The 13348-nt window shown below is 39.4% G+C and overlaps 1 protein-coding gene across 1 annotated transcript in view; it reads right to left on the bottom strand.

Moving 5' to 3' along the window:
• Positions 1-13348, bottom strand: part of LOC132842428 (disks large-associated protein 2) — a 38015-nt gene that overhangs the window by 6996 nt on the left and 17671 nt on the right. Inside the window, exons 2-5 of the mRNA XM_060865105.1 lie at positions 9456-9515; positions 4901-5247; positions 1147-1232; positions 164-561 (exon numbers count right to left, since the gene is read on the bottom strand). Coding sequence (XP_060721088.1) covers positions 164-561; positions 1147-1232; positions 4901-5137 — 721 coding nt within the window. The 5' untranslated portion in view covers positions 5138-5247; positions 9456-9515. The remainder of the gene's footprint in view (positions 1-163; positions 562-1146; positions 1233-4900; positions 5248-9455; positions 9516-13348) is intronic.

The following is a 13348-nucleotide window of genomic DNA, read 5'->3' as shown; positions in this document are numbered from 1 at the left end:
TAATGTGTTTATCAAATCCTTCCCACATTTCATCACTGAATTATAAATATTAAGTCTAAACAGCTTGAATAAATACTGTGAGTGTGGTTGTGTGCTTTGGGATTAAAATGTGTGTGTGTGTGTGTGTGTGTGTGTGTGTTTGTGAGTGTGTATGATGACTTACTCTCTTCAGACAGCTCATGCTCCTCAGCCTCACGCTCCATCTCTTTACACCAGGACTCCATGCGTTTGGTCTCATTGTGCAGAAGTTGCATGTACCAGCTGCCATCAGCACGCACTGGTGACACCTGTCCTGTTTCTGTTTCTTCTGTTTCCTCAACCCAGGCTGCAGCATGTGGGCTCGGTGGCCCGCTTGGAGCTCGGTAATCATCTCGGTAGGTAAAGATGCCCTGTGTGCGCACCGTGCGTGTGGCGCTGTATTGTGCAGGAGAGCTTGGCTCTGAGTGCCTCTGAAAGCCACCAAACTGCACTACCTTATCCTCCACTGATCGGAAAAGCTCATGTTCCACATCGGCCTGCACTGCTGCTGTCACACTGTTTGAGCGCTTAAAACGCCCATGACTGAGAAGAGACACACAAAGCACCCGTTAAAACAATAGGAGCAGTTCAGCTCTAAACTGAACAACTAAACTCTTTCCCCATTACCTGAAATGCAGTCAATCAGCCATGACATGTTTGGTGTATTACGTTTGCTTCCAGTTTAATCCTGTATTATTTGCATGCGTTATTATTTAGGCTATTATATTATTATTAGTTCCAGGTGGCTAGAGGTGTGGTTATAAACTTCCCTTATATATAAGCTATATTTGCCTTAGACTGCCCATACACAACTACAGAAGGAAATGAAGACTGTATATGAATTCAGAGTTTTAGTATATTTGTTATTGCATTTTTAAATACATGAGCTATCAGAACAATAAATACCATGAAAAGCATTACAAAGTAAACAGAAATAAATCAAAATTTCATATATTTATGAAAACCCCTCAACAGTTTTCCTTAATGTAGTCTTGGTCACTACTACTACTATTACAAACAACAATAATAATACTAATACTACTACTACTACTACTACTACTACTAATAATAATAATAATAATAATAATAATAATAATAATAATAATAATAATAATATAAAAGCGTCACCGTTTCTCTCCCTCCACCTGGATGCCCACTGACTGATACTTTGGCAGACCTTTACTCTCTGCTTCTGAGTCTGTGACTGCTTCCACCTAAATAAAGGATCAGGAGGGAAAAAAGTAAAGGAGGAGAAACAAGGTAATGGGTCAAAGGGCATTTGTTCTGATGTTAGGATGTTGTAAGTTTGAACTACACCAATGCCACAGTAATCCATGGCCAGAAGTTCAATAAAGCACAATAGATCCTGCTTTCTGGGTGTGAAGGACAGCATTAATCTGTGGCATTTCTCTCTCACCTGTTGATTAACAGGTCATAATTGTGAGCAAGGAAAAACAGCTAGCACAGTCTTAGCATTTGGCTTCTCTGTGATGTTGGATGAGCAGCAGTTTGTGCCTCCTCTGATACATATGCTATCTTACTATCCATTATACAGAACTGGCTAGTGGGTAGGAACTGGCAAAAATCAGACAAAAAACATCCACACCAAAAATTTATAAAATATTCAGTTTTAACTTCTCCCAACTCCGTCCAGGGTGTATCCTGCCTTGATGCCCAATGACGCCTGAGATAGGCACAGGCTCCCCGTGACCTGAGGTAGTTCGGATAAGCGGTAGAAGATGAATGAATGAATGAATGAATCTTCTCCCATTATCGCTAGAGAAGCCGGTCAAGGTATTGTAGGAAAGTATGAATGAGATGATATATGACAGATCTGTAGCTAAACAATGTGTCAAAACAGGCATCAATTCTAAGAGAGTGAATAAAAAAAACACAAAAAAGAACAGAGGTAGTGTGTGTTCAATCGCCTTGGGAAGGGAGATATTATTAGATATGATATGATATGATGATCATGTGGTAGCCTAGTGGTTAAGGTGTTGGGCTACTAATCGGAAAGTTGTGAGTTCAATCCCAGGTACACCAAGCTGCCACTGTTGGGCCCCTGAGCATTTACATTTACATTTACAGCATTTGGCAGACGCCCTTATCCAGAGCAACGTACATAAGTGCTTAAATCTCTAACATTGACTACATTAATGCTGGCTGACTAGGTTACATACTTAAGATGAGTGAGTTTAAAACATTTGTTCAAAGTTACAATGAAAAAGTGCAAAGGTTGTGTGTTTTTTTATTTATTTATTTTTTTAAATGCAAAAGATAAGGAAAGAAGTGCTAGTTGAAGTGTTTCCTGAATAAGTAGGTCTTCAACCTCAGCTTGAAAATAGCCAGTGACTCAGCTGTCCGGACCTCTAGGGTAAGTTCATTCCACCACCTTGGTGCCAGAACAGAGAAGAGTCTTGTAGTATACTTGCCTCTTACCCTGAGAGATGGTCGAACCAGTCGAGCAGTGCTGGTAGATCGGAGGGTGCGGGGTGCAGTGCGAGGAGTGATGAGGGCTTTGAGGTAAGAGGGAACTGGTCCATTTTTGGCTTTGTAGGCCAGCATCAGTGTTTTGAATCTGATGCGTGCAGCTACTGGAAGCCAGTGGAGGGATTGCAGCAACGGGGTGGTATGCGAAAACTTTGGCAGGTTGAAAACAAGCCGGGCAGCTGCATTTTGGATCATTTGCAGAGGACGGATTGCGTTCATAGGTAGACCTGCCAGCAGTGCGTTGCAGTAATCTAGTCTAGAAATGATAAGAGACTGAACAAGTACCTGAGCAGCCTGTGTGGACAAAAATGGTCAAATCCTTCTAATGTTGTAGAGAAGAAACCAACATGAGTGAGTCACATTAGCAACATGAGAGGAAAAGGACAGTTGATTGTCCATGGTTACCCCAAGGTTGCGAGCTGTGGCTGAAGGGGAGGTCAGATCGTTGTGCAAGGATATAGCAAGATCATGACCTGGGGATGAATCACCTGGGATGAACAGCAGTTCAGCTTTGTTAGGATTGAGCTTTAAGTGATGAACAGTCATCCATGATGATATTTCTGCCAGACATGCTGAGATTTGATAGAAGCTGTGGTATCTGAGGGTGGGAAAAAGAAGATAAGTTGTGTATCATCAGCATAGCAGTGGTAAGAGAACCCATGTGAGGAAATAACTTCACCAAGAGAGTGAGTATAAAGGGAGAAAAGAAGAGGACCAAGTACTGAGCCCTGTGGGACACCAGTGGAGAGTCTGCATGGAGCAGATGTCACTCCCCTCCATGTTACCTGATATGAGCGTCCTTCCAGGTAGGAAGCAAACCATTCCCAAGCTGATCCGCAAATCCCAAGACTCCTGAGGGTGGACAAGAGAGTCTTGTGGTTGACCATATGAAATGCTACTGAAAGGTCAAGGAGGATAAGGACGGATGATGTTTGGCTGATCTGGCAGCATGTAGTTTCTCAGAAACATTTAGAAGGGCTGTCTCTGTGGAATGAGCTGCTTTAAAGCCAGACTGGTTGGGATCTTGGAGGTTGTTCTGTGAGAGATAGACAAACAGTTGATTATAGACAATGCGTTCAAGAATTTTTGAAAGAAACGAGAGAAGTGATACTGGTCTGTAGTTACTGATGTCTGATGGATCCAGAGCAGGTTTCTTTAGGATGGGAATAACTCTTGCTCTTCTGAAAGTAGTTGGTACCTGACCAGATGCTATGGATCCATTGATGATTGTGGTAATGAAGGGCAGAAGGTCTTGCGAGATGGTCTGGAGTATAGTGGAAGGGAGTGGATCCAATGGGCGGGTGGTAGGATTGCAAGACTGGATGAGTTGTAAAATCTCTTCTGCTGCTACAGTTGAGAAATGTGACAACAAAGGTGTAGGGGAATCCATACTCTGAGATGTAAGTGCAGTCGGAGCTGAAGTGAAGGTCTGGCAGATTTCCTCAATCTTCTCCTGGTAGAAAGAAGCAAAGTCTTCTGCAGTCAGGGAGGATGAAGAAGGAGCAAGGCCCTTAACCCACTTTTGCTCAGTTGTATAAAAAATCGAGATAATGTACCTCGGATAAGGGCACTTGCCAAATGCTGGAAATGTAAATTAACCATTCAAAGTATAATTTCTAAAGCTACAATATAGGAATCAGATTGCTATATCAATTGCAAATGCAAGGATAACATGATAAAAGGGTTTATTAAGAAAAACAACAAAACCTACAAACACAAGGAAACCACTAGGGAAGATTAAGCAACTGAAATAACAAAACAGAAACCAGGAGACACAACAACACACAAAAGTCAAAGACATAGCAAACCACAAGCACAAGACAACAGGTATATATAGGGAGGACAATCACTGAGACACAGTTGTGCAGAGGCGGGAACGGATTAAGGATCAGACGGAGCAAAACACAAAACAAAAACAAAGACCATAGCACAAGACAAAAACAATGCCTGCCAGAACATCCCCCTGGTGTTCAGGCAGGGAATAGTCCAAGTTGTCCATGACAATATATCTAATATTATTACACTCCCTTATTTAGATAAACTATAAAAACTTTAAGATACTATAAATATCTTGGAAAAATGAGGCAGGCCACAAGTTACCATTAATTAATAGTATTAATTATTTGCTCTATCCACCCTGAAAATCAAAGAGCCTAAATAATGTGACAATGTGACATCTGGAGCTACAAACACTGTACATCCTAGAAAAAAAATGTCAGCATCACCTACACAATGTACTGCATCGTATGGAGCATTGCGTGTTTTTGTGTTGTTTGTGAAATTGTGGTCCTGGAGATTTCAAAAAATGAGATTTCATCATATTGTATCATATATATTTACATAGACAGGGTGATTATGACAATGTAATTGAATAGAAGTGAAATTTGTATACCTGTATTCCTACAGATGAACGTGGTGTTTTAAGGTATTCCTCTGCTTTCGACACAAGAATGGCCTTATCACAGGTCTGTACTGATGTATAGCTGCCTGTGGATACCAGCCGTCTGCCCTCTGTGGCCAGCGTGAGTGCCTTGGAGCTGTCCAAACTCTCTGTGGAGACATATTTCCCCCAGGCATCCCTGCTGCGGGGCAAACGGGGTAAACGGCCTTCGTGATATGCATCCTGCATGGACTCTGTGCTGCTCTGAGCGGTGACCGAGATCAGTGGCTTTGTTACGCTGCGTGGAGGAACAGGAGGGGGTGTTTTCTTATAGCTTGGAGTAAACGTCACTGCTGTTTCTGTATATAACAAGAGAGAGTGGGACAAAACATTCAATTATTACCCTGAGTCATAACGAGAAAAGGATTTCAGGATCCAAAACCACAATCAGAAATGCTATATGTGCAGGATATGCAGGATACTGATAAAGCAAATCAGTATTTAGCAACATTTTCAACATAAGCAATATCAAATACTCCACCACCATCATCAACTTTGCTGACGACACTGTTGTGGTAGGCCTGATCTCCAACAACGACGAGACGGCCTACAGTACCTACAGGAGACTAAAAATCTGGAGGGATGGTGCCAGAAGAACAATCTTCTCCTGAACGTCAGCAAGACTAAGGAGTTGATAGTGGACTTCAGCACAAAACAGGAGTGGTCATACCAACTGCTAAACATCAACGGGACCTTAGTGGAGAGAGTGGACAATTTCCAGTACCTAGGAGTTCACATCACACAGGACCTGTCTTGGACCTGTCACGTCAACACCCTGGTGAAGAAGGCCCGGAAGCATCTGTACCATCTGAGACGCTTAAAGGACTTCAAACTACCCTCTCAGGTGCTAAAGACTTTCTACACCTGCACCAACGAGAGCGTCCTGACTGGTAGCATCACTTCCTGGTTCGGGAACAGCACCATGCAGGACAGACGAGCCCTCCAGAGGGTGGTGCGGTCAGCTGAACGTACCATCCACACTGAGCTCCCTGACCTGCAGGACATCTATAACACACGGTGCCGGACCAGGGCCAGGAAGATTGTAAAAGATCTCAGCCATCCCAACAATGGACTCTTTTCTCTGTTGCGTTCAGGGAAAAGCTTCCACTCCTTGAAAGCAAACACAAAGAGAATGAGGAGAAGCTTCTTCCTGCAGGCCATTCGGAGTTCAAACCAGGAAACACCCAGGATCTAGTACTGGACCTCTCCCTCCATCTTCACTTTTTTTCTGCACAACCTTTTTTTGCACTATGACACTTTAACTCTGGACTTGCACATCACAGTGCCACTTTATACAATCTATAAACACCATACTGCACATAGACACTTTAAGGACAATCATTAAAACCATACGCATTTATGTATATACATATATTTTTTCACATATTTTTCATATTTTATATGTTCATGCAATTTCACTGCATGTCGTACTCTGTATGTATGTGTATGTGACAAATAATGTTTGATAAAAATTTGATTTTTGAAATACATATAAAACATTTTTTACTATACAAACCAGTGTCCTAAACTAATGTATTAGTGCACACATGAGAATTCTCAAGTAAGTTTAAATGCCTCTCTTACTAAGACTGTAATCTACAGAATTCCACTTCCTCTTAATTTCCTGACCAAAGTACATTAACAGGAAAAGAACATTCTTTTTATTAAAGGTCTAAATGAAAAGTATATATTAGTATTGTGGATGTGTAAGTCTTGTTATTTTGTTCTATCCTTTAGCCTCTTTCTTCCCGTTAGCCTTCCTCCTCTCTCTCTCTCTCTCTCTCTCTTTCTCTCTCTCTCTCACTCACTCACTCACTCTCTCTCTCTCTCTCTCTGAAGTGTTAAAGCCAATCCCCTGATCTTGGGAGCTGATCTTGGATGTAGCTTATCAGGGCCAGTCACTTGGAAGACATGTCCAGTTGCTTTTTCAAAATCTCAGGAGCAAAAGACAAATTCTTTTGGAATTTGCCACAGAAGAACGATGCTGAAAGCAACCATAAGCCCTCTAACATAAACCACAAATGTGTACTCTGCGTGGGTTTAAATGAGAATAATAACTAATCATTAGGCAAAAGTGCTCCCTACAATTTTCCAGCTCTCCAAGACATTGCTTGTCATTGATTAAATCACCCTCAACATTTCTTCTACTAACACCTACAGTAACTGTGATGAGCTCCAATAAACCAATTAATAGTCAGAAAGAATCCCAGAAAGGATTCTCATTTTTTTTGTGGTCACCTTTTATGTGCATCAAACTAAACATTCGCCTTCCAGGGCCTCACAGCAGAGAGTGAATAGAATGAACCTGTACTTACAACTGCTTTTCATTGTGGCCTAAACAAAAATATGCCAAGAAGTGTTTTGTCTACCCCAGAGATTTAGGTAATTTCTTTGCAACATGGTATATACACTCTCTAAGGCAATCATTAGCTCAGGTGAGGTCATGTCAAGTTTTGACTACTTCCCCACACTCAATACTAGCCAAGAAATTACACATACATGTGGATCCTCTGAATATTTTACTGAATATTAATGTGCTGAATGGGAGCCACATAGGAAAGGGAATGAAATGGTATATCACAACAGAACAGTAAACCATGCCTGAAGGACTCTCACACAGTAAAACCAGCATGATCCACATCAAATCCCTTCCACATCTCCTTCCCCGCTGAACAACCCAAATATTCTGAAACAAATCCTGATTCAAATTCCTTAAAAGGAACCAGAATTAAATGGGAGCCCATCCTCAACTAGGTAACACTGGATAATGCAATTATAAAATATTTCCCTTCCTATATCTGTATATAGTCAAGTGCAATTGTGTAACCAGGAGCTTTTGAGCATCTTATGAATATGAATATATTGTTGAAGTTATCAAAAGAATATTTGTTGAAATGTTAAAATATATAATATTTGTCAAAGTGTTATTGTAAGCTTTATTACAGTAAAGTATTGCTACCTTTTAGCCGTTGGAACTACGGTCTCCCAACATTATAAAAATCCACCAAAATGTTTCCTGTGCCCACTACTTTCATGAAGCCCTGCCAGTTTATTAATGTATAAGGGGCCCGCAAACCTGGGAAGCGGCACACAAAAGTCTCAAGCAGACAAGAGACAGAGGCTTTGGTGGGAGTTGCTAACAAATAAAGGTGTTAGGTGGGCATGGTGCTATATATGAATCAGTGTGTGGAAAAGGAAATGCAAACTAAATGTGCAAACTAGTCACCAGTAGAAACCTAAGAACGAGAGAGAGAGAGAGAGAGAGAGAGAGAGAGAGAGAGAGAGAGAGAGAGAGAATGTGATTCATTGCACAGTTTAAAATAAACTCAGAACTGAGACGCAGCTTGCTCATTGATAACTCATTCACCTACTTTGGATGGCTTTATATACTTATCTGAAGCACAGGGCTATGTGTATGAACTAAACAAAAATAGCAGGCTATACATAGACTGTGCCATAACGAATGTTTTAGGAAATCATTCTTACCTTTCAGTATAACACTGTATGACGGCTCAGCTCTGTGTGATAGATGAACACACTACTGCAAAACCATACTGTTTATGTCATACATAAGTGATATATAATATTAATTTCATTCAGCTGTGTTATTGCTCATTTTGTAATATCTATCTATCTATCTATCTATCTATCTATCTATCTATCTATCTATCTATCTATCTATCTATCTATCTATCTATCTATCTATCTATCTATGCAAAAAAAGTGATGCAAAAACATAAAATCACAGAACTGGTGGGGAAATACTGCTGGCTATCACCATCCTCAACAGAGCACAATTGGATGAACACTAAGCTCCTTCACCATGTTGCCAGTAACAGAAATAGGCAGACAACCTGGCAGACAACCTGGAGAATCTTATGGAAGAAGACGAGCAATTCCTTTACAGCATTGGAACACAGAGTAGAGCAGCTGGCAGTGGGTTTGGGCTAATAGGAAGAGTTGTTTGTGGCACTAAGATTAAGATGAATACTTCTGCCGCAAACAGTGATGATTTCACTAGTGCTAAAGACTGATGAAGCCCTGATTAGCATCAATAGGAAGTTACACAATGGTTTACAAAGCATATGAAAGGAAGGTGAATGTGATGTTTTATAACTGACACATAAAATAGTTGCTCCTAGTTAATGATACGATACTGCTTATAAATCGACACAATGGGAACAGCGAGATGAGACATAGCAATAATTTGCAGCTATTGTTAACTCATATGAGAAGGCAAGCTAGCTGACTCAAATATCACTGCTATGTTCAAAGGACTCAACTAGCATACCAAGCAATGCTTCTTGTTGGAGAACAGAGCCATCTTAATTATAGATGCAGTCTTGAAGGTGCAGATGCCGCTTGACTAATTGGTTTTAGTTGAGGAACTTAAACAGAAAATGACTTAAAAATAAGTGGGACTTCATCTGTGCTGAATTCTGAGATAGTATATGTGCTTTACTAATTGTGACACAAACCTAACCACGGATAATCAGAGAGTTTTTACCTGGCTTCGGTTCCTGCGTTCGTTCAACATTACAGGCAGTAGGCAGGCGAAACTGGATCCCTGAAAACAACAGTGCAGTTATTAGATGGGCAGCGCATAATGGTCGTGACTTAGTCATAATAAAACACACCATCGGATTTCCTTCATTCTGATAATTAATGAAATTCATTTGGACATTTTCATAATTCCTATTGAATTGAATGGCACTTTCACAATCTGACACCGGATGATTGTAGCAAACACATTTTACTGCTGCACTGGACTGTTATATTCAAATGCTAATACTGCCTTTACTGACATGCTGGCATCACTGGGGTCAGATATGCTAATGAATACTCAATTCTGACCTAGCTTCAAAATGACAGTTATATTATATGCTGAAGCACTTAGTTTGTTTGGTTTAAAAGTATTCAGAAAATGAACTGTTTATTAGAATAATGTTTATTAGAAAAACATAAAGGCTTATTGCTAAATAAAATGAAAGCAAACTCAAGAAGAATGGAAATGGAAATATGACTTTTACTTTGAATGCACTGGGAAGATTACTAAATGAAGAACTTTAAATCCATTATATGTATATACACTGCACAATCAAGCGTTTGTTCAATCCAGCAATTTCAGCTCAAATTGACCAATTATTTAATAAATCAAAACAATTATTTACATTTTTTGAATTATGAAAATTTAAATGTCAGCAATATTCAAAAAGATCATCTTTGGCATCTTAGATATGCTTCTTTAATGTTGCTCTGGAGCTACAAGGCTAGTGTCACTAACAGATGATAGCAGTGAATCTCAACAAAATCTATAAATACTTTAAACATTTCCTCTATATGATTTCAGATTAAATAAACACAACATGATTTTATTATACATATACATTATTTTGTAGGTTCAACATGAAAAGAATAACATTTGCATAACTTTCAGCTTTGTGATAATTTTTAAAATGCGGTTTATGTTGAAAGACAGGATCTAGGCATCATAATCAGGGTGTCCAAGATGGCGGCTCTGGTAACTCTACAGCATTTGTCTACATAGTGATTTTATAGACGTGTCATAACACACATCACTAAATATAGATTTCTGAGGTAAAAAAATTTTGAGTGAGCTCTCCAGTGCAAAACTAAAGAAACAAATGTCAGACCCCTAAAATGTCTTGGATGATATCAGTTCATTCATTTTGTACTCACATAATTAGGCGTATCTATAGCTAACTCCATAATTATTGGCAGCCAACAAGATAATGGGCAAGAATTACTGTATAAAATGAATATCACACACCACACTGTAAGGAGGATGGTCAAGGCGGGAAAGAAGAATGCAAAGATCACACTGTTTAAAATTTTAGATTATTCTTATAAATTACATTAACTATTAGACACAACCTATGTAACAACAAGCTTTTTTTAAAGAGCTGCACTAGAAAAACCTCCACAAAATCTAAAAATTACCAAGCATCATAGGACAGGCAAATAATCAAAGCTTTTGGCTGAGCACACCACCAGCAAGTCTGGCGATTACTGGTATAAGTGTGATGTTCTGGGACTTTTGAGTAGACCAACAGATAAGTGTTTTCTTCATCTTTTGGAGATCACAAGTTCAAAACGTGACCATGTCATACAGTAGTCATCTATGGTTGGCAATTCAAAAGAGAACAAAACTGCCCATTGCTTTACTGTTTCAATCACAGAAGCACTCTGTAGAGCCAGTCTGTGAGCTCATGTATGAGGAAGGGGACAGTTAGTGCCGTCCTCTGAGTCTGTTCAGCTGCCCTGAGATCCGGCCTATGCAGAAGTTCAGTAAAAATGTCAAGGCTCATGACTTCACTGGAAACACGTTTGCTAGTTGTATAATTATTATATAATCCTCAAAGTATTAATCATGGAATGTATGAACTCATTTTAGTCCATTTTAATGAGGGCTGCCAGAGGAGTTGACTGTATGTATAACATCCACCTACTGTCAAAATTTAGCAGTGCCATTTCCTTTCAACGACAAATATTAACCAACAATGAGATATTTGAACAGAACCGTTAGCATAGTTAGCATAAAAGAATGAATATATTTAATAGAAAAGCAAATAAAAGGCTGGAATACACAGATAACAGACGTGTGTAGGAATGTGCCGATAAAATGAAGTCATGAGATTCAACACACAATACGCTGTTTTTATTGGAATTATAATCTCTTTGTTTTGCACTAGGATTTAAATCTGTGACACACGGTTTTTGCGTTTATCTGTCATGTCATTTATTAATTCACTTAGTTTTAAAATAAATTGTCACAAGTATCTTTGATTATATTTAAGCATATTGGTTTAAATATTATATTTGAGTTTTTTAGAGTTTGTTTTAGAATATTAAAACTTATATTTAAATGCAATGTTGTAATAACTTCATACAAAATTCTGTATAAACTTAAAACAGTTATGCTTTACTACAGGCACATGTCTACAAGATATCTATGAAAAAGTAGAGAAAAGAAAACAAGCAAAGGATGGGTCTGATTACCAATGTATTTAAGTGACCATGCTGAGAGCCACAGTATTTATTCTCTTATTAGCTCTGAATCAGTATTAAAGCTTCAAACAAGATCACTTAAACGTTAAATTGATTCATAAAGCGTGAGATTTTAAATTAAGCAACCAAAAAATAAGCTAATAAGAAGCAAAAATGCAGAAAAGTGTGATAATTAAATCCAACAGACTTTTAATCATTTCACTAAGGTCTGCATCTATGAAAACCATGATCTGAGAAAAGAAAGATTAGTGAGAGAGAGAGATTGAGACAAAGATGAGACAGACAGATAGCATGTGAAAGACACAGAAATAGAGAGACTGACAGATGAAAGACACAAACAGAGGTATAGAGACTGAAAGAAATAGACAGAAAGGCAAAGCTGTTTGTAGCCAACAGTGGTATAAGTAGTCATGCAGGGTCCCTGAGCCACCAGAGGGCCCCGTAACATTGCAACAGCTTGCTCAGGGCCCCTGAAGGTTTAAAAACAGCCCTGCAAAGATGGTCAAAAGAGAAACAGATCGAGAGAGAGAAAGAGAGAGAGAGAGAGAGAGAGAGAGAGAGAGAGAGAGAGAGAGCTTTGAGTGCTGCAGGTTTTCATTGCTAGTGGCTACTTGATTTTTCAGCTTTTTTTTCTCTAGGCTGTATAATAAAACATCAAACCAGCCACTTATCAAAAACAAGTATTGGAAGTGTTTTATTTTAGGTCCCAAAGCAAAGGTTGCAAAAAAAAAACAGATTATTCTCAATGTAAGCAGTTAGGGATCGTTTTTCACCTCACTATATTTCTCTTGTGATGTCCGGAGCCACCAGCTCATGATAATATGCAGTCAACTCAAACCTGCTCTGTGTTCTTTGAGAAATTGTTCACATCAATATGTAGTCATATTAATTCAAAGCATTTAAAAGAAAACCCAAAGTCCGTCTGGAATTAATTGAAATCTAATACAGTAAGAGCCACTGTTTTCAATCCCACCATTGTGCTGAGAGTTTGTTCCCCTCAGTGAGAGAAACACCAGCACAGAGTTCCAGTAGAGCTGTCGCTGTCTCTCTGAGCCCGGGCATTGAGGCTGGGTAGTCCTTGCCTGTGTGTGTGTGTGTGTGTGTGTGTGTGTGTGTGTGTGTGTGTGTGTGTGTGTGTGTGTGTGTGTGTGTGTGTGTGTGTGTGTGCATGTGTGTGTGTGTGTGTGTGTGTGTATGTGTGTGCATGTGTGTGTGAGCACAAATCTCACAGGATGAGAGGTGAGGGATGTGATGGCTGACAATGCAATGACACACATGATGGTTTCAGCTCATGAAAGTGGCTAATTTTAAAGTCTAGGAAATGAGCTTGAGTTTGCAGCCTATTTTTTGTACCTTTCATTGTGTTTTCTC

The sequence above is a fragment of the Tachysurus vachellii genome, chromosome 3 (genome assembly GCF_030014155.1).
Source record: "Tachysurus vachellii isolate PV-2020 chromosome 3, HZAU_Pvac_v1, whole genome shotgun sequence".
Taxonomy (NCBI): domain Eukaryota; kingdom Metazoa; phylum Chordata; class Actinopteri; order Siluriformes; family Bagridae; genus Tachysurus; species Tachysurus vachellii.
This window is presented reverse-complemented; position numbering and strand designations above follow the sequence as displayed.